Below are 24676 nucleotides of genomic sequence, written 5' to 3' on the forward strand. Positions count from 1 at the left end.
GCATACATCATATATATGAACACACATGCAATATATATTCACATTTTCAAAATCAAAAGAGAAGCCTGCATCAAAATGCAGAGAAGAAGAAAGTTTGAAAAGTATGTATGTAAGCACATGAAGACAGGTCCCAAAAGTATATTCAGAGGAATACATTGCCTATCAGTTATACCAAATGGCATCTTATACACCCAAGGAAATCATATCTACCAATTATCTTCCATGCATCTCAAGGAGATATTAACACATTCCAAATCTGTAACGGCCTTGCTAGTATTCTCCTAGCCAAAGACGCATGCAGCAAGAACCAAAGAGTACAAGTAGGTAAGCAGAGTGTCTTCAACTTCTACCTGTTTGTGGGGTGCAAAGATCAACACATGCTTTGGTGCCCACTGATGTTATTGTACTAGCTATGCAGGAAGTTTCTTGAAAGAATTCTCTCATTACATATCTACATTCTATTACATTTTTACTGCAATACAAATTCAAATGTTCAGAATTCTTTCAACTTACTGAGGCTATGCTGAGTCTAACAGCAGCTCTCACAGTCTGATTTTAAAATAAGGGTACATAAAATCATACTGCCTTTTAAAAGGGCAAGCTATATCATTCCAACTGGAAATCATCTGATTGCTACTAACGGAAAACTCAGGCAACGATCTCCAACTAGAACACTTCTTAAAATAATAAACCCACAAAAAACCCCAAACCAACCTCCAAAAGACAACCCACAACAAAAATCCCCACAGCCGACCCCCCACAAACATTCCCATAGCATTAGAAATTTAAAAACTGAAGACACACAACAGCAGAAAAAGCCCTACATCTAACAATTAAACTATTCAGTTATGCATAGCATACCTTATAAGCTATTTCCACAGCTTCCTTCAGTGTCCTGTCCTTATGAACCTCTAATTTGTTCTCCATCATTATTTGTTTTGTAGGATGCATGCAGAACAATTTAATCTATGAAAGATGAAAGGAAGAAAAAGGATCACGGAGGTATTTGCAAATACCTTTTATATTACAGTACACTAAAATTTACAACCCTATATTCAAACAATCTAATATAAACCACATTTTTAGCTCTACCTCAGCTAAAGGACAGTTTCCTCTCAGCTGGTTACACAACTGCAGATAGAAAACGTCAAAGGCACAATAGATAGCACTAGTGGTATATGTGTATATATGTATATCTGTATCTTTCTGCAAGCAAGGGTACAACACCTAAAACCAGAACATCTTTAAACTGTAGGCAGCGTGCAAATCCTCCAAAACAAAAAGCACATAGGAACAATGAATGTGAAATTCCTTTTCCGCATACAAAGTTACACATTTCACAACCGTAGAGAGCCTTCTAATAAAACAATCACTTGATGCATAGGTAGACCAGCTGACTGTCATGCTCATAAGTCATGGATGTCATATTTGTTTGTTACTACTGAATCTATGGTTGGAAAAAGATTCTGCTCTTTCTGCCACATAATTATTTTAAATTAGAAACATCAATTCACAAAGTGAAGGGTCATAACATCACAAGATTTAACACTGCAAAACACCTAACATACAGCATTACATACTCCTTGCAATTCATTTTGCTGAAATAAAGTGATGCCAGATTAACTGTAGTTTTGTTTTGATTTTAATACCAATTCAAATTCACATGGAAGATACGAACTCAACAAAAATCTGTGGCGAATACCTCTAGCAGATGCCTCCACTGTGTACAGGCTTCCAATAGGCGTACAATTCATTTTAAAGAGTTATTAACACAAATACACTTATCACAAAAGAGTCCTTGTAGTAAAAAATTACTATTTACTGTAGAAATATTTCTAGTAAGAAATATATTGTTACTTTATTCAGCAGAAATTCTAACCTTGCAAGTGTTGCGCTCAATTTCACGTTGCCTCTTTTCTTGTTCTTCCAATTCTCTCTCTTTCTGTACCAACTGTTTAATATGCTCTGGATAATCCTGTGCCTCAAGAAACTCTGCCAGTAAACACAAAGCAACAGATCAAAAAAAAAATCTCCACAGTGGGCAACAACTTAGGAATTATAGGTATATTTAACAGTTATCTTTTTCTTGCTTTCTTCCCTATCTCTCCTCCACCCAAATTTCCCACTATACACTGTCCTGTTCTCTATTTCATGATTTAAATTAAACCAAAGTTTTGATGAGTGGGCTGTTTGGTGGATGAGGAATTCGTTGGATGGTCACATCCAGAGGGTAGTGGTCAATGGCTCAATATCCAGATGGAGACTGGTGACAAGTGGTGTCCCTCAAGGGTCTGTACTGGGACCAGTACTGTTTAATACCTACATCAACAACATCGACAGTGGGACCAAGTGCACCCTCATTAAGTTTGCAGATGACACCAAGCTGAGTGGTGCAGTCGACAGGCCTGAGGGATGGGATGCCATCACAGGGACCTGGACAAGCTTGGGAAGCGGGCCTATGCGAACCTCATGAGGTTCAACAAGGCCAAATACAAGGTCCTGCACATGGTCTGGGGCAACCCCCGCCATCAATACAGGCTGGGGGATGAGGGGATTGAGAGCAGCCCTGCCAAGAAGAACTCGGGTGTACTGGTGAATGCAAAACTGGGCATGACCTGGCAGTGTGCACTCACAGTCCAGAAGGCCAACCACATCCTGGACTTCATCAAAAGAAGTGCGGCCAGCAGGTCGAGGGAGGGGATTCTGCCCTGCCCCTCTACTCCACTCTGGTGAGACCCCACCTGGAGTCCTGCGTCCAGCTCTAGAGCCCTCAGCACAGGAAAGACACGGACCTGTTGGAGCGGGTCCAGAGGAGACCACAAAAATGCTCAGAGGGATGGAACACCTCTCCTGTGAGGAAAGGCTGGGGGAGTTGGAGCTGTTCAGCCTGGAGAAGAGAAGGCTGCGGGGAGACGTTATTGCTGCCTTCCAGTACGTAAAGAAGGTTTATAAGAAAGATGGGGACAAACTTCCTAGCAGGGCCTGCTGCAATAGGACAAGGGGCGATGGTTTTAAACTAAATGATGGTGGATTCAGACTAGATATAATGAAGAAATTCTTTATGATGAGGGTGGTGAGGCACTGGCACAAGTTGTCCAGAGAGGTGGTAGATGCTCCATCCCTGGAAACGTTCAAGGTCAGGTGGGACAGGGCTCCGAGCAACCTGATCTACTTGAAGATATCCCTGCTCACTGCAGGGGGGTTGGACTAGATGACCTGTAAAAGTCCCTTCCAACCCAAACTATTCTATGAAGTCAGTCTTTTATTCCCCCTAATTATAGCTCAGCAACACAAGAAAATGCTATAGCACAAGATTAATATTCCAGTAGCAGTAAAGGAAGCTTTGCTGTTGTAAAGAAACACACTAAAAATGATGACTCCACTTAAGCGTGTTTTTAGAACAACAATAAATTACATAGAATGGTAGGGGTTGGAAGGGACCTCTGTGGATCATCTGGTCCAGCCCCCCTGCTGAAGCAGGTTCACTTAGAGCAGGCTGCACAGGACCTTGTCCAGGGGGTTCTGAATACCTCCAGAGAAGGAGACTCCACAACCTCCCCGGGCAGCCTGTTCTAGTGCTCTGTCACCCTCAGCATGATTGGTCAAGCATGATTTCGCCTTGGTGAACCCATGTTGACTACTCCTGATACCCTTTTCATCCACTTGCTTGATGAGGACTCTCGAAGGCAGGGGGGTCCATGAGTGCTGGTCGCTCTTTAAACGACACTTCCTCCATGCTCAGGAGCAATGCATCCCCCTGAGAAAGAAATCGAGCAAAGGAGGCAGGAGACCTGCATGGTTAAACAAGGAGCTTCTAGCGGAGATCAGGTGGAAGAGAAAGGTCCATGGAATGTGGAAAGAGGGGCAGGCCACTTGGGAAGAGTAGAGGAACGTGGTCAGAGCGTGCAGGGATGTGATGAGGAAGGCCAAGGTCCACCTGGAATTGAATCTGGCAAGGGATGTCAAAGACAAGAAGGGCTTCTTCAACTACATCAGCAGCAAAAGCAAGGCTAGGGACAATGTGGGGCCGCTGCTGAATGAGATGGGTGCCCTGGTGACGGAGGATGCCGAGAAGGCAGAGCTACTGAATGCCTTCTTTGCTTCAGTCTTCAGTGCTAAGACTGGCCCTCAGGAATCCCAGGCCCCGGAGGTAAGAGAAGAAGCCTACAGAGAGGATGACTTTCCCTTGGTCGAGGAGGACTGTGTGAGGGATGTGAGGGATCGCTTAAGTGATCTGGATGTCCACAAATCCATGGGCCCCGATGGAATGGAGGGTTGGACTAGATGACCCACAGAGGTCCCTTCCAACCCCTACCATTCTGTGATTCTGTGAGGACCTCTAGAATGAGCTGCTCCATCATCTTTCCTGGGATGGAGGTGAGGCTGACCGGCCTGTAGTTCCCTGGGTCCTCCTTCTTGCCCTTTTTGAAGATTGGAGTGACATTGGCTTTCCTCCAGTCCTTACGCACCTCTCCTATCCTCCAGGACCTTTCAAAGATGATGGAGAGTGGCTCAGCAATGACATCTGCCAGCTCCCTCAGCACTCGTGGGTGCATTCCATCAGGGCCCATGAGTCTGTGGATGTCCGGTTTGCTTAAATCATCTCTAACCAGATCCTCCTCCACCAAGGGAAGGTTATCCTTTCTGCATGCTTCCTCTCTTACCTCCAGAGAATGGGACTCCTGAGGGCTGGCCTTAACACTAAAGGCTGAAGCAAAGGAGGCATTTAGTAACTCTGCCTTCTCTGTATCCTCAGTCACCAGGGCACCCACCTCATTCAGCAGCAGCCCCACATTATCCCTAGTCATCCGTTTGCTGTGGATGTAGTTGAAGAAGCCCTTCTTGTCTTTGACATCCCTTGCCAGATTTAATTCCAGGTGGACCTTAGCCTTCCTCGTTGCATCCCTGCATGCTCTGACAACATTCCTATATCCCTCCCAAGCAGCCTGTCTCTCTTTCCACATTCTGTGGACCTTTCTCTTCCATCTGAGTTCCGCTAGAAGCTCCTTGTTGATCCACGCAGGTGTCCTGCCTCCTCTTCTAGCTTTCTTGCTCAGGGGGATGCACCCATCTTGAGCATGGAGGAAGTGATGCTTAAACAGCGACCAGCTCTCTTGGACCCCCCTGCCTTCTAGAGCCGTACCCCACGGGATTCCTCCAAGCAGGTCCTTGAACAGACCAAAGTTAGCTCTCCTGAAGTCCAAGGTTTTGATCCCACTTACTGCCCTGCTTCCTCCATACAGGATCCTGAACTCCACCATTTCATGGTCACTGCAGCCAGGGCTACTCCCAACCTTCACAACCTCAACCCTCTAGAAATTCTGTTCTAGAAAGTGAATTAGCTGATAATAAAAGTCACAAGATATCGCCTATATCATGATAAAACAAATATTGCACTCACTACACATTTGTAATATTCAGTAAAATTCATGAGATTTTGTTTCATAAAGAGAAACAAAAACCAGAACAGACAATACTTCATGAAGTTTAAAAAAAATAAACTTTTGCAAATACAGTTGTCTTCCAATCCCGGTGCTGCTCCTACTGCAACTAATTGGGCAAATAATTTTTCAGATTTAAAAATGGGTTTGTCATGTTCAAGAAATTTGAAATAGCATGTTCGGTTTGTTTATTTGCTTGTTGAAGAATTAACAATCATAGAATTTACTCAAAAGTCTATTTCCGAAGACAGTTCTTGACCCATAAACTTTTTTTATGGCTGCTGTTTATTCTTAAACTTCATACAATTTACAATCACTTCTTGTTCAGAATGAATAATGTTTTTTCAGTGATTCAAACACTGAAACAGTATTATTTTTGTTGCTCTTAAGACTTACTACTTCATCAATTTGTTGACAGAAGGCTTTATTTTAACAACATCCTTCTTGCACTGAATCCAGTCCAAAACTATGATGCATCTACTTCACATACTGTTACTTTAAAACCAAATAATATATTTTTATAAGTGCCCTGTCCCCTGTATCATGAATTCTTGGAAACAAAGAGAAACCAGCAAAATCAATTTTGTGAGATACTTAGTTTTTCCTCTCCCTATTTCCTCAACCTCATGGAGAAAATGGTAGTAAAAGAAAAAAAGTAGAAAAGTGGAAAATAACAACATGCCTGAAAGAATTCTAGGTAAGATGAAATAGATTGCTGCTAAAAATGAACAAGGTTTGTGCTTATTATGAAGTTGAAGTGAGATGACAAATTTGCTCCAAGTATCAGAAAACACTTTATAGAATATACTGATACAGAAGTAATTGCAAGTCTACTTTTATTAATTTTAGAGTTTTTTTAAAAAACAAAATTCAGTATAAGCTTAGGTTTTTTTAGTGTGTATTACAAAAACCATTAAAGTTTGTTTTGCTCATCCTTGCACTGCTAATTTCTTTCCTTATTCTTGCTAATAGTCATCCCCAGTTTCTCATGGTGGAATTCAAAATTTTACCTTAAAAGAAGCAGTTAAAGGAAGCAGGCAACTATTCATCTCCCTCCTAAAATATTCACAGCAGCAAAATATGATAAACAAAACATTATTTTCAAAGATCTTTTATTCCCTCCTCCACTGGACACATTACAAGCTGGTGTGTTACAAACTCTCTCAAGTATACAAGTTTTCTACACTTGCATGCTCTTCAAAAACAATGAGTGTGCCCCAAAATTGAGCTACACAATGTCCAGTGCCAAAGTTTCAGTTGTGAGATTCTACTAAGTAACATGTAATTTCAGTTTACCAATTAATAATAAATCCAGCTATCAAAATACTCTCCCTACAAATCATGATTTTAAGATTCTTGAGAGCTTGAATCTGATGACACCAAGTTGGGTGGGAATGTCGATCTGCTTGAGGTAGGAAGGCTCTGTAGAGGGATCTGGATAGACTGGATTGATGGGCCAAAGCCAACTGTGTGAGGTTCAACAAGCCCATATGCCAGCTCCTGCACTTGGGTCACAACAACCCCATGCAACACTACAGGCTTGTCGTGTGGAAAGCTGCCTGGCAGAAAAGGACCTTGGGGTGTTGGCTGACAGCCGGCTGCACATGAGCCAGCAGTGTGCCCAGGTGGTCAAGAAGGCCAACAGCATCCTGTCCTGTATCAAGAATAGTGTGGCCAGCAGGAGTAGGGAGGTGATCGTGCCCCTGTACTCGGCATTGGTGAGGCCACACCTGGAGTACTGTGTTCAGTTTTGAGCCCCTCACTACAAGAAAGACATTGAGGTGCTGGAGTATGTCCAGAGAAGGGCAGCGAAGCTGGTGAGGGGTCTAAGAGAACACGTCTTACGAGGAGCAGCTGAGGGATCTGGGGCTGTTTAGTCTGGAGAAGAGGAGGCTGAGGGGGGACCTTACTGCCCTCTACAATTACCTCAAAGGAGGTTGTAGTGAGGTGGGTGTTGGTCTCTTCTCCCAGGTAACTAGTGATAGAGGACACGAGACAATGGCCTCAAGTTGTGTCAGGGGAGGTTTAGATTAGATATTAGGAAAAAAGTCTTTACTGAAAGAGTGGTCAGACATTGGGACAGGCTGCCCAGGGAGGTGTTCGAGCCACCATCCCTGGAGGTGTTCAAAAAATGCGTAGATGTGGCACTTTGGGATATGGTCTAGTAGGCATGGTGGTGTTGGGTGGATGGCTGGACTTGATGGTCTTAGAGGTCTTTTCCAGCCTATGATTCTATGATTCTATTTCTTGAGACTCCAACCTCTTAAGTATTTAATGAAAAAGAAAAAAAAAATATACAGGAAAGCAGAGGTATTAGAGGTTTATCACCCGCCTTTGAAAGTTTGTGTGGCTTCTCATGTGCTCAAACTATTAGGAAAATTTATTCACTGACTGGATTTTTTTGTGTGTACTTCAGGGCATTAAAGTTCTGGCAACTGATATATATCCCAAAAACTTAGAATAGTCTACACTATTTAACAGTCTAACTTCAACCAGGCTACAAACTGACACATTTCCCCTTGCAAGGGCAGAATACTGATTTTTTCCTTTAAGAAAAAAAAAAAAAATATAGCTTTGACACTGCAAGCAAATTAATCTCTGGCTCAAATCAACCAGTTAGAATATTAATAAAACACTTTCAGGCACACTGCTGATGAGAGCAAGTGTGACTAGCCACAGCTCTTCTGGTCTCCTTTCTACAGCTGTGTACAGGGATTAACAGGAAGAGGAAAACAGCAAACTAACATGCTTCCGCCTATTTTGCTATTAGTTAAAAGAAGTTCTATCAAACTTTCATTTACTACTGTATCATTTAGGTGTGCTCAGATTTTAAATGAGAAACATTGTTTTCAAGCAAATAATATAGTATTATTTAAAAAATCTACAACAAGAGAAATCCTTGAAGTTTACAGTTATTAGTAATGTGAACAGTCTAAGACCCTATGAAATTAGCCAATACTTGAATGAAGCCTGCAACCAGAATCTTCATTTTCCACTATATCATATTTCAAATATTAATCAACCTGTCAGCTATTACATGGGGCCAGGCATCCTCTAAGCCTTGGTGAATTAAATCAAACACGAGGAGAATAAAAGACCATGAAGTCCAAGATTTGTTTCTAGCTATGTAACTTATACTATATCATCTCACCTCTTAACTGAAACACATCAATATGGGCTCGTTAAAAAATGTAAAATTTTGTCATTACAAAGTTCTTATGTACTCATTTTTAAGAAAATAATTTTTTTATTCCACTGTCAATCATGACAGCATAAAGCATTACATTATAGTTTATTCAGTGTCACACAGTATATCTATCTTTCAAATTTCCATGATATACAAAATACTAAAAAATTAGAAAATTTATTTTGTGATGACCTGCAAATGATCAATAAAGGTTTACTATAAAGAGTAGTGAAAAGAAGGCTTCCTACACTAAAGTTACTTTCGCTTACCCTAAAAAATACTAATGCCACCATCCTCACAAAAATTAGTACTCATCACATGTAAAATATCATCTTATTCCACAACAGAATCATGCTAGTTAAGAACTGCAGAACATACTTACTTGCATTTCTCATTGGATCCTTCAGTCTATATATCAGCATGTATGCATTTGTAGAGCTGATGGAGAAAAGAATAGTGATCTAAATTCATCAGACAGGAGGACAATACTGACTTCAGAAGTTTGTTGTTTGTTTTTTTCCAGCAAGGATTTTCAAAAAAATAGTATTACATTATTTTAATGATCTGAAACAGCAGTCAGGATAGTTGTTACAACAATGTGAAACATCTACTATTAATTTCAAGCTAACACGTTTACTGCATGCATCTCGGCCGTTCATTTGATTACCCTAAACAGCACCAGAAACAAAAATATTATTACAGTACTACTAACCTAGCAAAAGCACTGGAATAATAGCCTCTGCTTCCAGAAGATCCACCGTATGTTTTCTTAATATCTTCCTGAGTTATCTAACAGAAAATCAATTTAATGATTATTTGAGAAACTTGCACTAATCAAGATGCATTTATTGTCATTAGCAAAAAATGACATTACATAATTAACACACAATATTAATCACTAATTTTTAAAAAAATATTTCTGCTTATTTGCCGATTGCAAAATAAACTGTTTCAAAGCAACCTGCCTCTTCACTTTACAGTGTATATAAGCTTTTGTTTTTTTTAAAGTAGGAACTTCTTAGAAAAACAACATCCAGGTTCTTCATTGCAATAATGTTTATGGATACATGAAACACCTGAAAATGCATCAGCAGGAGAGGTTTAACAGCACAATCTGGGTTGTAATAGATCTACAAGTACACTTCTCTAAGCAAGAAGTATTCTTCACATGTATAGACGCCAACATTCTGAACCTAGCCTGGTCTATACATGAATCAAGGCCTCTTTATGAACTATCCCCCCCTTCACCATCAAGCAGAAACACTTCTCCCCTCCATGCACAAAGTCCCATACATAAACAAACACCTCCCTAGAAATCAGTTAAGCTAATGAATGAAACATATGCATATGATGGGACATTAGGATGAGAAAAATGAAACAAAGTAAATGTTTGAAATACCTGCACATAAAACCAGCTTCACTATACCCAAGTGAAAACATCACATGCAAAACAGAAACTTATTGGTACATCTACGAGTACACAAGATAACTACAAGTACCATTTTTACCTTGCTAACATGCTGATCATTAAAGCTGTACCACTGGTCATCACTAAAAGATTTTATACAGGCATAATAATGGCCACCAGCAGCACTTCCAGAATGAACCATAACAGAAAAGAGCTCATACAATAAAGAATTCTGGGGAAAGAAGAAAAAGGTGTGATGTATATTAAGTAAAGGTAACCAAATGATCATTTAAGAGTTTTATAACAATTACATGAACCCAAATATATATAGTTGTATGTTACAAAACTGATCTGTGCAACAGAAATGTATTACTGCACTAGACACTGAACAAAATCAGAGCTCCAATACACTAAACGTTCTACAAGAGTATGTAATAATGGAAGTGAAGAGGAATATCTCCTTTTGCTAGTGGGAAGAGGGAGAGAGAAAAGACCAAATGACTTAAGAAAAAAAAAAATAATGGAAACATTTTTGACCTGGCTTAATGCATTACTGTTACTTCTTTTCTGTACCATCCCTGAACTTACAAATTCTTAGCTAGATAGGTATTAAACATATCTCCACACAAGAAACAATAGTAATGACCAACTTGGCTGTAGCTACAAAGTTTACGCTTATTTGCTATCACCCTTCTCTCTGTTCTTGAAGATTGCTTTTTGCCCCTAATGTAAATCGCAAACCAGCAACATGCCATTCAATGCTTCAGTGCTCTGCACTAATTTCTCTCACACTCTGAGCTTGCTGTCGTAAACTTTTCATAGATAAATGGATGGAAATAAAGTGTACTAAGGACATACCTTCAGTGTTGCATACACATTAAAAAATAAAACTGAACAATACTGACTCACACAAGTTTTACTGGAATTATACATTTTTAGATTATGTAGAGGAAATTCTCTAATTTCTTAGCATATACTGCAGCCATTATTAAGATACTCAAACCAAAAAGCTAACTACATGGCTTGACAGCTGGTTTGCCTAGAGAACAAGCAGCATGAATTGGCCAAAGATACTGTCAATACTAGGACATGACAGTTGCATTACAGATACATTACAATACTCTGCCCCTGTTCCAGTCAAGTGATTAGCTATTACTTTCTTTTTTCCAGTTAAGACTGATAGTATTCAGTACATTTATCAAAAAACCCTCTCAAACCGCTTAAGGTCAATGTAAACAGGGACAGATGTGCAGATTAAAATGCAAGTCACTCTTTAAATATTTATGAAAGTAACAGTTACAGCCAACCAGCTTCATAACAAGTCTGAATAAAAGCTATTGGCCAAATTTCAGGTGAGCTCACTGAGTAACAACACATCAAGAACACATTGTAGACATTACCATAAACCACAGGATTTCTGATGAATTATATACTGGCATGAAAACTCAGCCAGGTTTCTCAAAGATCTGTGCTAATCTTTATGTCATGCTATCCTAGTCTGACTTGCTGCTCAATTCCTTTATATTAACTCCATATGACTGAATTAATATTTAACACTTAGAATCATGGCCTCCTCTATACAATTGTTTCTATAATGACAAGAAAGGGGTGGTAGAGCCTGATCAGAGCTTTCCAATCTTCTCCTACTAAGCTGCAAGACACTTATGCAGCCAAAGCCGGTAGGCCTCTGACAGCTGGCCTCGAATTAAAAACACTGCTCACAAGACAAAACAGTCTTCAATTTGAGGGTCTGCTGCCAAAACAAGTTATCTGGGAATTCTCAGTCTGAAAGGCTGCGAAGGCCTTTATTCTCAGGCAACTTCCAAATCAGTTACATGCTTTCCTTTGCTGTAGTGTCAATTTTTGGAATTTGAATAAACCCACACATGCCCACACCCTTTATCAGAATTAACTATATTTTTATCATTTACATTTCTGGTGGGTTGACCCTGGCCAGCAACTAAGCATCAACCCAGTCACTCACTCACTCCTCCCCTCAAGTGGGAGCAAAAGTGAGAAAACTTGTGGTTGGAGATAATGAGTTTAATAAGGAATTAAGGAAAAAAAATGCAGTGATGCAAAGGCATTACTCACCACCTTCCACCACCAGCGGACCAATGCCCAGCCAGTCTCTGAGCAACAGCTACTTTGGAAAGCCCCCAGTTTTTATATGGCAGGGAATATGGCATGGAATATCCCTCTGGCCAATTCTGGTCAGCCGTCCCAGCAATATCCCCCCCTCTTCAAGCCTCTTGCCCACCCCTAGCCCTACTCATTACAGGGGCAGAACAAGAAACAGAGAAAGCCTTGGTGCTGTGCAACACTGTTCAGCAAGAGTTAACACACTGGTGTGCTATCAACACCGTTCTAGTCACAAATCCAAAACAGAGCACCACACACTTGCTGCTATGAAGAAAATGAACTCTATTCCAGTAGGACCCAGTACAACATTTATTTTTTAAACATACCTTTTCACTGCCAGCTTTAGAAATTCTTTCTGCTGCACTATTGCTTTCAAGGCAGATTCCTTCATCAACTCCATCATCATTAGAAAAATCATTGCTCATCTGATCACTGTGACAGCTGCCTTCATTTTCAGCTCCACTATCAGTGCAACTCTCAGTCTGAGGAGACTTCTTAAAAATAAGACATACATACTAATATCATACAACATTTAAAGTTACACAGAACAGGAAATAACAGTATGTTTGTGAAATGAAAAAGTTCCAATCTGCAAAACAATGAACTTCTCAAAAACTTAGAGACCTCTGCAATTCAGCACTGAGAACAGACTTCTTTCTGTTAGCAACTGTCTTCAGTTCACCTCCTAGATCACTATTTTCTGGTCTTGTGTGCAGATGAATGGTAATTACCTGGTTTCATACTTGACAAGATCATATCTGTTACTAGCCTATTCTATTTGCTAGTTAATTCAATTAAATACCTGGAAGTCTAATCTCAGATAACAAATCCTATTGTAACATGGCCCTGTTAATCAGAACTGATCTGACTGGAAGTATTTTCATCCACAGTCAAAGATTTTTTCCATTTCAACTCATTGGACAGAGTTGAGGTACTACAGTAAGACTGATTAGCATTCTGTTACCTTAAAAGCATGATGTCAACAACACTACGAATGCAGTTCATTTAGGACAAGATCCATCTCTTACCTGATCCTCTTTCCTCTGGATAATTCTCTTGATTTTCTGACAGTTGTTAATTTTATCTTCAGTTCTATTCTCCCAGATCAATCCTCATTCTAATTTAGCCCCCCCTCAACACTTGGAGGTATCCAATGTTTAAACAGCATACTTCATAAACCAAAGGTTTGTATAGAGTCAGAAAGGCCACTCCATATGTATATCAATGCAGTATTTCCCTTACACCACTACAAGCTAGCAAAGTGACATAATGTTTTCAGGAATGTAATTAGAGGAATAAATTTAGTCTTTAATGCAGAAGGCACATTCAATACTTTATGTTGAATGTAATTGCATAACATCCATTTTGGCCAAAAACAGAAGAGTTAAACGCCAGAAGAAGATGGAAATGAAAAATAAAATTTTAACAATCTCATTTCTACAGCATACACAACATTGTGAGTCAGATGGAAGGAATTAATTAATGTTTTCTGGACTAACTTCAGCATTCAGAGTTTCAAAACTTTACATCGCCTCACGACCAAAATTAATTCAGGCAAAAGTTTAAGAAATATGCTTCATTCTGGATTTGCAGTATATGCAGAAGCCCTGAGACTTGTGCTTTTAAATCACTCATGAAAAGATATAAGAAATCCGAAACAGCTTCTTTATGGAAGCATGAAAATCCTATCATGATTAGAGAACATGCTTGCTTTTCAACATAACAAAAATCCACCTGGACAGATTTAAAAACTTTAAATTAAAACATTGCCATGGATAAAGAACATTTTATGTAGATGAATAATGTCAAAATGGGTTCATTAGATCAACATTTTAATTTTCTTCATGAGAAACTTCAAGAAAGTTAAAGACTTTTCTCAGAAACCAAACACTTTACCTCATCTTCAACATCAATGAATACACTCATGTCTAACTCCTCAGGAAAAGTCATACGATCATTGAGTTTAATTCTGTGCATAGTGGTATAATCAAAGTCAAATCTCTTCAGCTGCAATGTCAGCAGATATGGAAAATGCAAGAACCGCAGACCCTAAATAAAGCAAAGACAAGATTATGCTACCATTGTCAGGATCGGTATTTACCAGAAGTAATTTTTGCAAATTATTTGGACAGTCTTTACCTTCCTTGCATCACATTTCTTCTTACATCGTTCACAAAAATACTGATTGGGGCCATCTAGAATCTCAGGCTGAATAAAAGCATGCAGTGCTTCTTCCTAATAATAAAAAGACATTACCTGATTTTTAAAGAGTGTTTACTATGTAGGTATAAATCAGAACAATAAATTTACAGTGCGATTGCAAACACATACAAATTACTTCAATTGAATCTATAACCAAAATTTGATCAACACAAACTTTGATACAGACACAGGAAAATATGAAGAGAAACCAACCTTTCTACTCAGCCTAAGGTTAAACAGTCAAACCACAATTACTGTTAACTATATTTCATTTGATGATTCCAAATTGTCTTTATTTTAATAAACATACAGCATAAATTTACTCCTGTTATCTTGCACATCACATTTAGTCAAGTCTGTTCAGTCAACTGCTGTGAAAATGAGCTTATTTTTTTTACCCTGCTTTGGCCCTGTACTCCCAGAATTGTGAGATGGTTCTTCTCATTTGAAGAGGAGTTTTTTCCCCAAGAGATGCCATCCAATAATTACCGGGGGGGGGGGGGGGGGGGAAGGGTGGAAGCTGGCAGGAAAAAAACATTATTCAGTTCCTCAGTGCCCTGCCTGACGACAGCTTTAGTCCCATTCTACAAAGGTACTTAGGAAACTACATTTGAAGATACCACTTTTAAGTGAAAGGTGGGGAAAGGGCGGAGGGAGAGTATCTGAGCTTCACACCCAAAGGAGTGAGGCTCAGATATGGCCATCTCCTACAAAGGCAGAACTAGGTTCCCAGCGTACACCTCATGAGGCAACTGACCAACAACTGAAATTTCAGCTGTCCTCTGACAGCTACATAAAAGTTCTGTCACCAGTACTTAAATCCAGGAGTTTAATAATTTATACCTTGCTCCTTTCTACAGCAAACAATATTCAAAATACTAAGTGACCATTAGTTCTCCCCCAACATAACCTGCAACAATGATATTGCACATAAGTTGTACGTACTTGAGAACAAACTTGCTCAAACAAAATTCACTATTATTGGTATGAGTTCAGTGATGAATTTTACCCAGAGATTTTAAAGTTAAAACTTCTAATCCAGTCAGCCTGCAAGCCAATAGGCTCTGGGTTTCTGAACTCCAAGTGGAACCCAGAAGTTCTCTGGTCACCTATGCAGATGAAAACAAATACAACTCACATATTTAGACATTCAGTTTAAAACACAGAAGATCAACAGAAACAATGGTTTTTTAAATCATCATCTCTTACAAAGGGCTGTAGCTGTCCCCTGAAGTCTGAATAATTAAGATGGGGCTTAACTGGGCAAACTCACCAACCGTCAGCACGGCTGGCACAGAACTTATGATTACTGCCTAAATCATGTTTGATAATTTACAAGGAGGAAATCAAGGCTATGCCAGGTTCTTCAAAAAGCCTCCAATTCTTCCCCCTTCTCTCTTCTTTCTTTCCAAGAACTTGGGGAAGCAGCAAGAACAATAATAAAACAATTATTTTAGAAAAGCTCTGTTGCTGTTTTAGGAGAAAAGACAACAACTACTCACAAATTAAAAATGTGCCAAACTCAGCAGAACAACAGTACATTGAAGGCTGTCATCTCACTTTACCATTTCTGGATCCAGCCAGAAAAGCCTTTTAACAGCCCTGAAATCACAGCTCTCAGGAAGAGACACTCCCTAGACACATGACTGCTCTCTACGTATTTACTCCCTAAACACTACAGAGACTGAGTTGCTTTTTACTGAAGGACAACAAATAGCCAATGTTCAGCAAGATTATGCACCGAAATGTGAGGAATCTCACTCTAAAATATAAGAAAGAAGACCGAGCAAGTTATAATCTTGCTTAAAAAGAAAGGGGAAGAAAGATTACAGAATAGTCAGAATCCAGTAAACTAGTTAAAGAATTAATATTCAGAACTATTCAAATGAAAGCAAAAAAGTTAGTAACTAACACAGAAAACATGAAACGTAGAAAATGTCACATAATGACCACAGAACTATGTTTGAATGAAATGCCAGTTAGGACAATAAAAATTTATTTCGAGTGTAAGAAAAAAATTCTAATTCATGCATCAACATGAATATGAATGAATGGAAATATATGAATGATGTGACAAAAATGATTTTGTAATTCTTTTGTAGGCTCACGAGATGTGCAATTTAACAAAAAAAAAAAATTTTACACATGGAAAAAAGCGATGATCTTTCAGACTCCAAAAAACTGAATGAAGTATTATTATGTCAGTCTTGCAGTTTCACTGTTCACTACAGGTAGCAAGCTGTGCTTTGAGAAACCTGATTAGAACTCTTGTGAACTCCATTATTTTTGAGCTATATGAATATCCATGTATTTTTCCATCTTTGTATAAGATCACTGTTCCTCAGGTTTACGCGTTTGCATCTCCTCCCATTTTCTCCTATATAATCTTTACACCAAAGTTAGTTCCACTGATGAGAACGTTTCTTAATACAGTCACTATTCTAATGCAGTTCACCATCTTCTACTCTGACAGTTTACACAGCAAAACCAGTGACAAAGGTTCTAGGCTGTGCAACCCTATCACGTGACATGACCCATCCTTGTGTAACTCTACTTTTAGAGTATATGTTACCTTTGAATTTGTCTTCGAAGAGGTAACTATCACATAGCCTTAGAGCTACTAAGCTTTTCCAGCTTTCCCAACACACACACTTCAAAATGTACCATGAATGATCAAGCAGTAGATTAGTATGACAAAGGCTGCTTAAACTTCTTTTTATAATTCACAGAACCAGAAGAACAACATAGGCCAAAAGAGACTTCCGGAGATCATGTGATCATAACTCCCTGCTCAAAGTACGTCCAACTTAAAGCACATTGCTCAGGGCCTGGTCCATCCAAGTTCTAAGTATATCCACTTTTTAGTATTTTGATGGTGAGATTTATAAACACATAGCATACTACAATGCCACAATAAACAGTTCAAACTAATTACTGTCTGGCTAAAGATAGGCACTTCGGACACACTCTTCTCCACAATGCATTATCATACAGCCCGTAGTTTGACAGGTATCTTACTGCAAGCACTTGTAAATGTGTAAATCTGTAAAACCTGTGAACAGGAGCAGTACAATCTTTATGAAAAGCTACACAATAAATACCGATTAGGCAAAACTGTTCTTGGAAAAAACTAAAACTAATTGTCATCTCAGATTTTCAGAGAACATCTAGTTTTCCGATATCCAAAGAATATGCTCAACTAAAATACAAGACCTTGTTGATACCAATCTAGCTTGAAAAAGTAAATCGCCATCACCCATATTCTGCCTTCAACAGTTTAAGTTTAGCAGTGACATCATAAAGTTCACACAGAACTCCAAATTTCTGCCCAAAAAAGGTCTGCTTGTACGCATACTTACACCCTCAAAAGAAAAGCTGACATACAAAAGATTGAGAAAACTAACAACACTTAATGAAACAGCTGTACTCGCTACAACTCCAGAATACTTGGATTATTACAGTCTTGTGGTATTACAAAGCAATTAGCACTGTTTTCTAGTAACATAATTTCAGCATGCCAGCTAGTTGCCCCCATTGCATCCACTCTTCTCTCAGCTGTTCTTCATCTTGCAAAAATTTTATGTTCTGCAGTCAAACAAAATCTTTTTAGCTTCTGTCTAAGGCTGTTAAGTTCAGGCATCTATAAAAAAAGATACTAGTATCTACAAAACTCAGTGTTGCTCCTGTCTATCTCACTGAAATAAGCTATATATTTTTATGTCTGTATTTCTACTGCCCTCAAGAAAAGACCGATTCTGGTCTTTTTTCAAACCTTGAACAATGCAGGTAGTATACGCACTTTTTCAGAAAGTATCTTCAGATATATGTCAACAAGATCCTCAGAGCCCCAGAGCTACCCTAATGAGTTTGTAGCTATGCAGTCTTACTAAATAAGCTTGGGGGATGGAATGGGGAATCAGAAAAAAAATTTCAAAATCCAAACCTTAAAAATATATCGAAGAATTTCAGAATTAGTTCATAGTAGGAAATAAACAAAGCATAACATTATCCTTCCCAGTTCTTCAATGTTCCCATGTATTTAAAAGTAATACATACATGTTTACAGATAAATGCAACATTTCAGGTATCTAATTTTTTTGGTAGTACACAATGTCGAACAGTGGGATAATACACTTTATGTGGCATTCTACAGATTAACCTTACTTAAAGCTCATACATCCATTCTCTCTTATTCGAAAGTAATGGAAAATCACTTACCTCTAACTAGAGTTCTTTGAAGGTAGTATCCTCCTTAGATCCCCTATCTTGGGTTGTGTCGCCTGCTGCAAGTTCCCTCAGGAGCTGACTAGCAAGGTCTAAAAAGTTTTACATTCCCTTCTATAAGCCCTATTAGCGCATGTGTGAAGTTTTTTTTAATCTCTCACTCATACCCTTTTACCTACACCTACTAAATCACCATCATCTATGGATCAATGGAGGATACTACCTTCAGAGAATTCCATTTAGAAACAGGCGATTTTTCCCTTCTCCAAAAGCAAGTATCCTCCATATCTCCCCACTGTTGAAGACTACAAAACTAAAAAAGTACATCTGCTATAGGTAATACAAATGCAGGGAGGAGAATTGATTGAATATGATCAGAATATGACTTAAAAAAAGCTCAAAAATTGAAGCATCAATACAAATTGCAAACATGTAACTGTGTAACAAAAATCTTAAAATTATTTTCCTCAATGTAGTAAACCCAGTAAATGCTGATTTACAAGAGAAATATCAAATACCACTAAAAGTAATCTGAGATTTAAGTTCTTAATTGTTCAGTCTTTCTGTGTTTCACAAATGCAAAGTCTTTCTTTTAACATTCCACTACAGATTTCTCTACTGAAGTAAAAAAAAAAAAAAAAAATTCAATTTGAGACACATGTACGATGCATTGTTAAATGCAGAATACATCTACATGAACTGAATAGTTTTCATGAATAGATCAGAAAAATCTAATTTCATTACTGAATGAAAATTACAATGAAAAATTTTGGTTTAGTGAATATTTCTAGAAATTAGTTTTAAAAGGTGAAAAGGGAAGCCATCTACATAAAATATCAATTTCTATCAATAAAGCTTCAATTAGCTGGACAGTTCTAAAATAATTTAACGCAATCTTAAAAAGAATTCAAGGGACTACTAACTTCAATTCTTTTTGCAAGATCAATGTCCCTCATCTTTACTACTTCTCAAGATTGGTATTTAGAATTTTGAAGTATGAAGTACTTGGAACTTACACTGCAGTTTAACCTAATTCTAACAATTCTCTTCTTCACAGAATTACTGTTAAGACTTATGGACTGTTAGTGCTTAAAAAATATTTCCAGCACAATAAATACAAAAGGAAAAATACTTTAATAAATAATCCTAGTAAGCTAATTACACAGTAAGTGTTTAAAACAACCTTTACTAAAAGTCTCGTTTGATTTATTCTTTCTCACAACTTCATCCATAGTACAGGTATTTTACGCCACAACAGTGGCATTTCACAGTTTGTAATCACTCTTTCAGGGGGGCGAAAAATAAATCAAAAAAACTTCCACAGATTTACTAGGCAACATATATGCTTGCCAACATCAGTAATGCTGGAGCAAGAGTGACGAAGAACACTGATGTACAACAGGACTTTTTATTATTAAACTGCTTGTTAAAAGCATATGGTATTTGAGAAGAGAACTTTCAAAAGCACAGCAACAACATGGCAATTAAACTAAAAATTTTAAGTCAACATTCTGTTCTTTCACTAAGATTTTCAACAATGCTATGAAAATTTAGCAGATGTGCCAATAAGGAGAACAACTCAAATAAAACTTAGTGATCTCGTAAAAATATCGAGTAAATGCTGAATATTTTATCAGGAAGAAAATAATCAATTACTGCAGCCCTAAGGCAATAAAGTTGCATTTCCCCTCCCCTTATACATGCACCAGTAGGACTCATTGAAGGGCAAAAGAAAAAAAAAAAGAACAAAACAAAAAATAAACCAAAAAGCCAAAAAAAATCTTCTAGAACTTGCTAGCTGGTTCACTGCACAAAGACGAACACCCCAAGATGGAGTATCTAGGATGATACTTACCATGTAACAAATTATACCACTGTCGCATTATGTATTCTATGTGTGTATGGATGCACTATTAGTCAGCATAATAGTACACACCACGCTAGCAAATGCCTGGTTGGAGCCATACGGCCGGATGACCAAAGGAATATCCAGGTAAGTGTCGATTCTCCAGCCTTCATAGCCACATTCTAGACATCTTACATAGTCCTTCAGTTTGCCTTGATACAGTTGATTTATAAGATCAGCCTGAAACAAACAGATATTTAACAGAACTTTAAACAAATGAAACAGAACGTATTTCCCCTCTTTAGTTTTACAAGAAAATGCTTTTTTTTTAATTAAGCCTTAATTGCATAGCTACACATTTAGAACACCATTCCTCAGCAGGACATCCATCTCTCGATTTCTAGTTTTCCCCTGTCCCACCACTGCAAAACACACATATTAAATGAGCTTCTCAAACTACGTTACATAAGCTTCTAAGTGTACTTTACCATCATGTCTTAAGACTGACTACAAAACTACCAAATCCAAAGTTTATGTTCTAAAAACAAGCCTGATCCTGCAGACATTGTTAACAGATTGACACACATTCCCTGTGTCTCCAGAGGTAGAGGTGCAGAAAGGTAAAGTATTGAGTATTTGATAATCTACAAATCTGAAAACTGGCCTACAAGTTGGCCACTTATCAGAATGTAGCATGTGTTATGAATATATTCATAACTTTCTGCTACATTGGAAGAGTGGGCTTGAGCTTCAAGAACCTGCAACATAGCCTAATAAATACTGACAGTGAGGAAGCTATCACAGGAATTACACAATCCCTTTCTGTGCTTCAAATAAAGACTAAGTATCCAGAGTTCATAACATTCCACTTTTAAATGGGGGAGGAAAAGATAAGCAATACACTCTTGAAAGTCGTACACCACAGTAGCTTAACTATTGCATCAAACAAGAAAATTAGCAACTATTGCAGGCTTTCAATAACCCGGTATTTAAAATTCAGTTAACGTTTTTCAATCATGCTCAAAAAACCAAACCCCTACATCCATACCACACCACTGAATGAACAGAAGAAAGTTTTTGTGTGCTTACCTGTTCTGTTTGCTTCCATTTCTGCTCCAAAGCATCAAACATGACTCTACAAAGCTCCTGTACATCATGCTGCTGCCATGCTGTTAGAAATTGAAATTAATCATAATTAAAACAAGAGATGTGATTAGCCCCAATACTAACTGTAGCCTGAGAATACTTCCTAAAAAGCTACCAATTTTTTTAAGTCTGTACCTATTATTTACTACATTATTCACTAATGGGCCAGTGTTCAATTCCGCAAGCAGCTGCCTCTCAAGTTAAGCTAGAAAAATATGCAGTCAGCTTGCTCACAATGTTTATGCATAAACAAGAATTATATACATAAGAGTATGTAAAAATACAGAAATGCTAATATGCACTGTTATAAAATAAACTGGTTCCGACTTGTTTGCCACTTTGCTCTGATTCTCTAAAATTCAATTTTCAACTCCTTATCATCATGTGATTACTCCATGGAAAAATCAGCAGGTTACGGGGCAAAATTACACTATACAAGTGTCACAAAGACAAATACAGTGTTTGATTTTATGGAATTACCCGTATTATTTTCTACCTTAGTGGAACATGTGCATTTGATATTTGTGATTCAAAACAGATGCAAGTTTCTCATAAAGAGGTGCTTCTTTCAAAACAATCAACAACTGTAATGACAGCTTAATTACAAAATATGTGTTTTACTTTGACAGCCTAAACCTCACAGACACAATTTCTTCAAAAATCAAGCACACACCACCACAAAGTATCTATTTAATGCTATTTTGTTTCCATAGAAAAAAAGTGGATTCTAATAATTATTTTTTATTATTCCCCTATTTTACCCCATCGACTGCAGTTTAGGCCCCTAAGAGGCCGCTGCTGAAGCAAATCACACAAGCTTAATAAATGCATATTACCCTCACTACTGTCCCATCCAAAACTCCGTGTAACATCTGTTGTTTCAATTGCTCTTTTTTTGCTGGTCTGCAGCAAAACAAACAGTCTTTGAAGCTGGTAGGGGATACTTGTCACAGGATCCTCTTCAGATTCTTCAAATTCCCATCTATTCACAACATAAGATTTTTGACAATTGAAAACATTACTCAAAAAAAGCACTTAAATCAGCATTTGTTACATTTCAAGAGGTCTGTCAGATTACAGAGGTTAACTGAAGCTCTGTTTCTTGGGAGAAGTCAAATGAAATTGCTTTCCACTTCTGCAGTAAACTACAATTCTTTAAATGTACAAATTTAAATTATTTACATGTACAAATTAACACAAATGAATGAAATAATTTTGAAGCCGTTCACGGCACAAATACCAACATGAACTGCACTTTGTATCAAACTTCATTTCAAGTTTGATCTTTTCAAGATGGGGCAAATTATTTAAAAAGCTTGTCCATACCACAACGAATAACATATCTTAGTATTTTACTAAACATCTGAAGCTTTTAAGCAGATACAATTTATAATAGTCTATCCAGCCTGACTTCAGGTTTGCTTTTTCAGTATCCAAATAAGGAAATTTTGACAGGAAGAATTCAAGAGTCTCCTACCAATATATGCCAGCATAAATTTAAGAACAGGTTTTGATTATATATACTCACTTATATAATGCGTTTCTAAATTCAGGAGTCATGAAAAGCGTTTGTAGAAGGCTGTTCAAGTAGCAGGTCATTGCTTGATTTACTAGCCCCACATAACCTAAAAATACAAGAATGAGATGGAAATTACCCAAGAAGATGGGTAATCACTTTAAGAGTTAAAACATTAAACAAGAAAACAATTCTGTGATAGTGTTTAAGAACTGCATCCATCTGTTGTCATTTATTGTTATTTGCACTATAAAAATTGAGGGAATATTATAATTGCTCCTTTCTGGAGTAATAAAGAGAAATAATTTACAAAACAGAAATAATTTCCCTGAATGACACAAAGCTATTTTAGTGATCATGAATTATGTTTCACAGTAATAACCAATATTTAATATTGAATACTGCACCAAAAGGGAGGTAACTGCAAATATTTTAATAATAGATTTAAATAATTTACAGAAGAAACTAGAGTTTGTTAAGCAACAACTGCGTGCTACCTTATTTATTGCCTGAAAATATCCTAGTTATAAATGTAATTTGTGTTTGCATGGTTTGTATCATATCAGAACTATTAAAAAAAAAAATCTCTGAAGTGCCCACACACGTATCTTCTAAAATCTTCTCCCATAACCACCATTAAAACAGCTACTAAAAACAGCGTCATTTTTATTAGCTGAAAAGGGAATTATCTACTTATATTCAATTTACTGTAATTTTAAGATTTTCTCCAAAATATCAACTGTTGTTCATATTGTATAAGTAAGCAGCACATATTGAAGCATAGTGTAATAGAGAAATTAAATATGCCTATTTATACTCTGAAGCTCTTACTAGATAGTAAAAAAAAAAAAAATCCTCAGTTCCACACTAGTAATGAAAAGGCAGCTACTCCATGCAAAACACAGGCATTTTCTGTGAAGAAACAGAATCAGAACATGTATATTTTATATTTATTACTCTACTCTGTACAGATAATCATCTCAGTTATACTAAATGAAAAGGTATGTTACAGATAAGCTTTCTTATCCCTCAAAAAAAATCTTGAACATGCAGGAATTCGTACAATATGAATGTCATCTTTGTGTCTGCTCAACACATTTAGTGTCAGGTGCTTGTCACATTACTGAGCTATAACTTGCTGTCTCCTCCTGCCTCCCTGCGCAGCAAAGACACCCAGCCAGCCCGCCGGGACATGCACTTCCCTTCCAGAGGGAGTCTCTGCTCGCTGGTGGGGAGCCAGGCAGCAGAGGATGAACTTCTCAGGGAATCACAGTGCAGGCAGAGAAACTGCAACCGAGGGCTACAGTAGGAAGACTTCAGTCAACACACAGAGTGCAGAAATTTGGCAGCAGCCTGTCTGTAACAAGTATAAAGTACTGCTTATGCTGTGAGTGAACACACACGGCTTGAGGTGAATACTTGTTGGTAATATAATCCTGACTGTTCACCTCAGGACACAGCAGCAGGACAATACCGAAAAGGAGGGCCCGTGACAGTCCGAATTGCACTGTCCCAAGCAAGAAAAGGATGGGAATACAGCTCTCCTGTTCCCAAAGCGATACGA

General features: G+C 37.9%; 1 protein-coding gene across 5 annotated transcripts in view; it reads right to left on the reverse strand.

The window, feature by feature from the left end:
* The window catches only part of USP47 (ubiquitin specific peptidase 47), a 60914-nt gene that overhangs the window by 14858 nt on the left and 21380 nt on the right, over positions 1 to 24676 (reverse strand). For 4 of the 5 annotated variants that reach the window (XM_075427463.1, XM_075427462.1, XM_075427467.1 and 1 more), the window contains 12 exons: positions 23125 to 23221; positions 22433 to 22578; positions 21540 to 21619; positions 20541 to 20690; positions 14318 to 14413; positions 14075 to 14227; positions 12505 to 12672; positions 10137 to 10268; positions 9341 to 9417; positions 9011 to 9066; positions 1880 to 1992; positions 862 to 966 (listed from right to left, as the gene is read on the reverse strand). In XM_075427463.1, coding sequence (XP_075283578.1) covers positions 862 to 966; positions 1880 to 1992; positions 9011 to 9066; positions 9341 to 9417; positions 10137 to 10268; positions 12505 to 12672; positions 14075 to 14227; positions 14318 to 14413; positions 20541 to 20690; positions 21540 to 21619; positions 22433 to 22578; positions 23125 to 23221 — 1373 coding nt within the window. The remainder of the gene's footprint in view (positions 1 to 861; positions 967 to 1879; positions 1993 to 9010; positions 9067 to 9340; positions 9418 to 10136; positions 10269 to 12504; positions 12673 to 14074; positions 14228 to 14317; positions 14414 to 20540; positions 20691 to 21539; positions 21620 to 22432; positions 22579 to 23124; positions 23222 to 24676) is intronic. The other variant, XM_075427465.1, reaches the window with a different exon arrangement.

The sequence above is a fragment of the Opisthocomus hoazin genome, chromosome 7 (genome assembly GCF_030867145.1).
Source record: "Opisthocomus hoazin isolate bOpiHoa1 chromosome 7, bOpiHoa1.hap1, whole genome shotgun sequence".
Lineage (NCBI taxonomy): Eukaryota > Metazoa > Chordata > Aves > Opisthocomiformes > Opisthocomidae > Opisthocomus > Opisthocomus hoazin.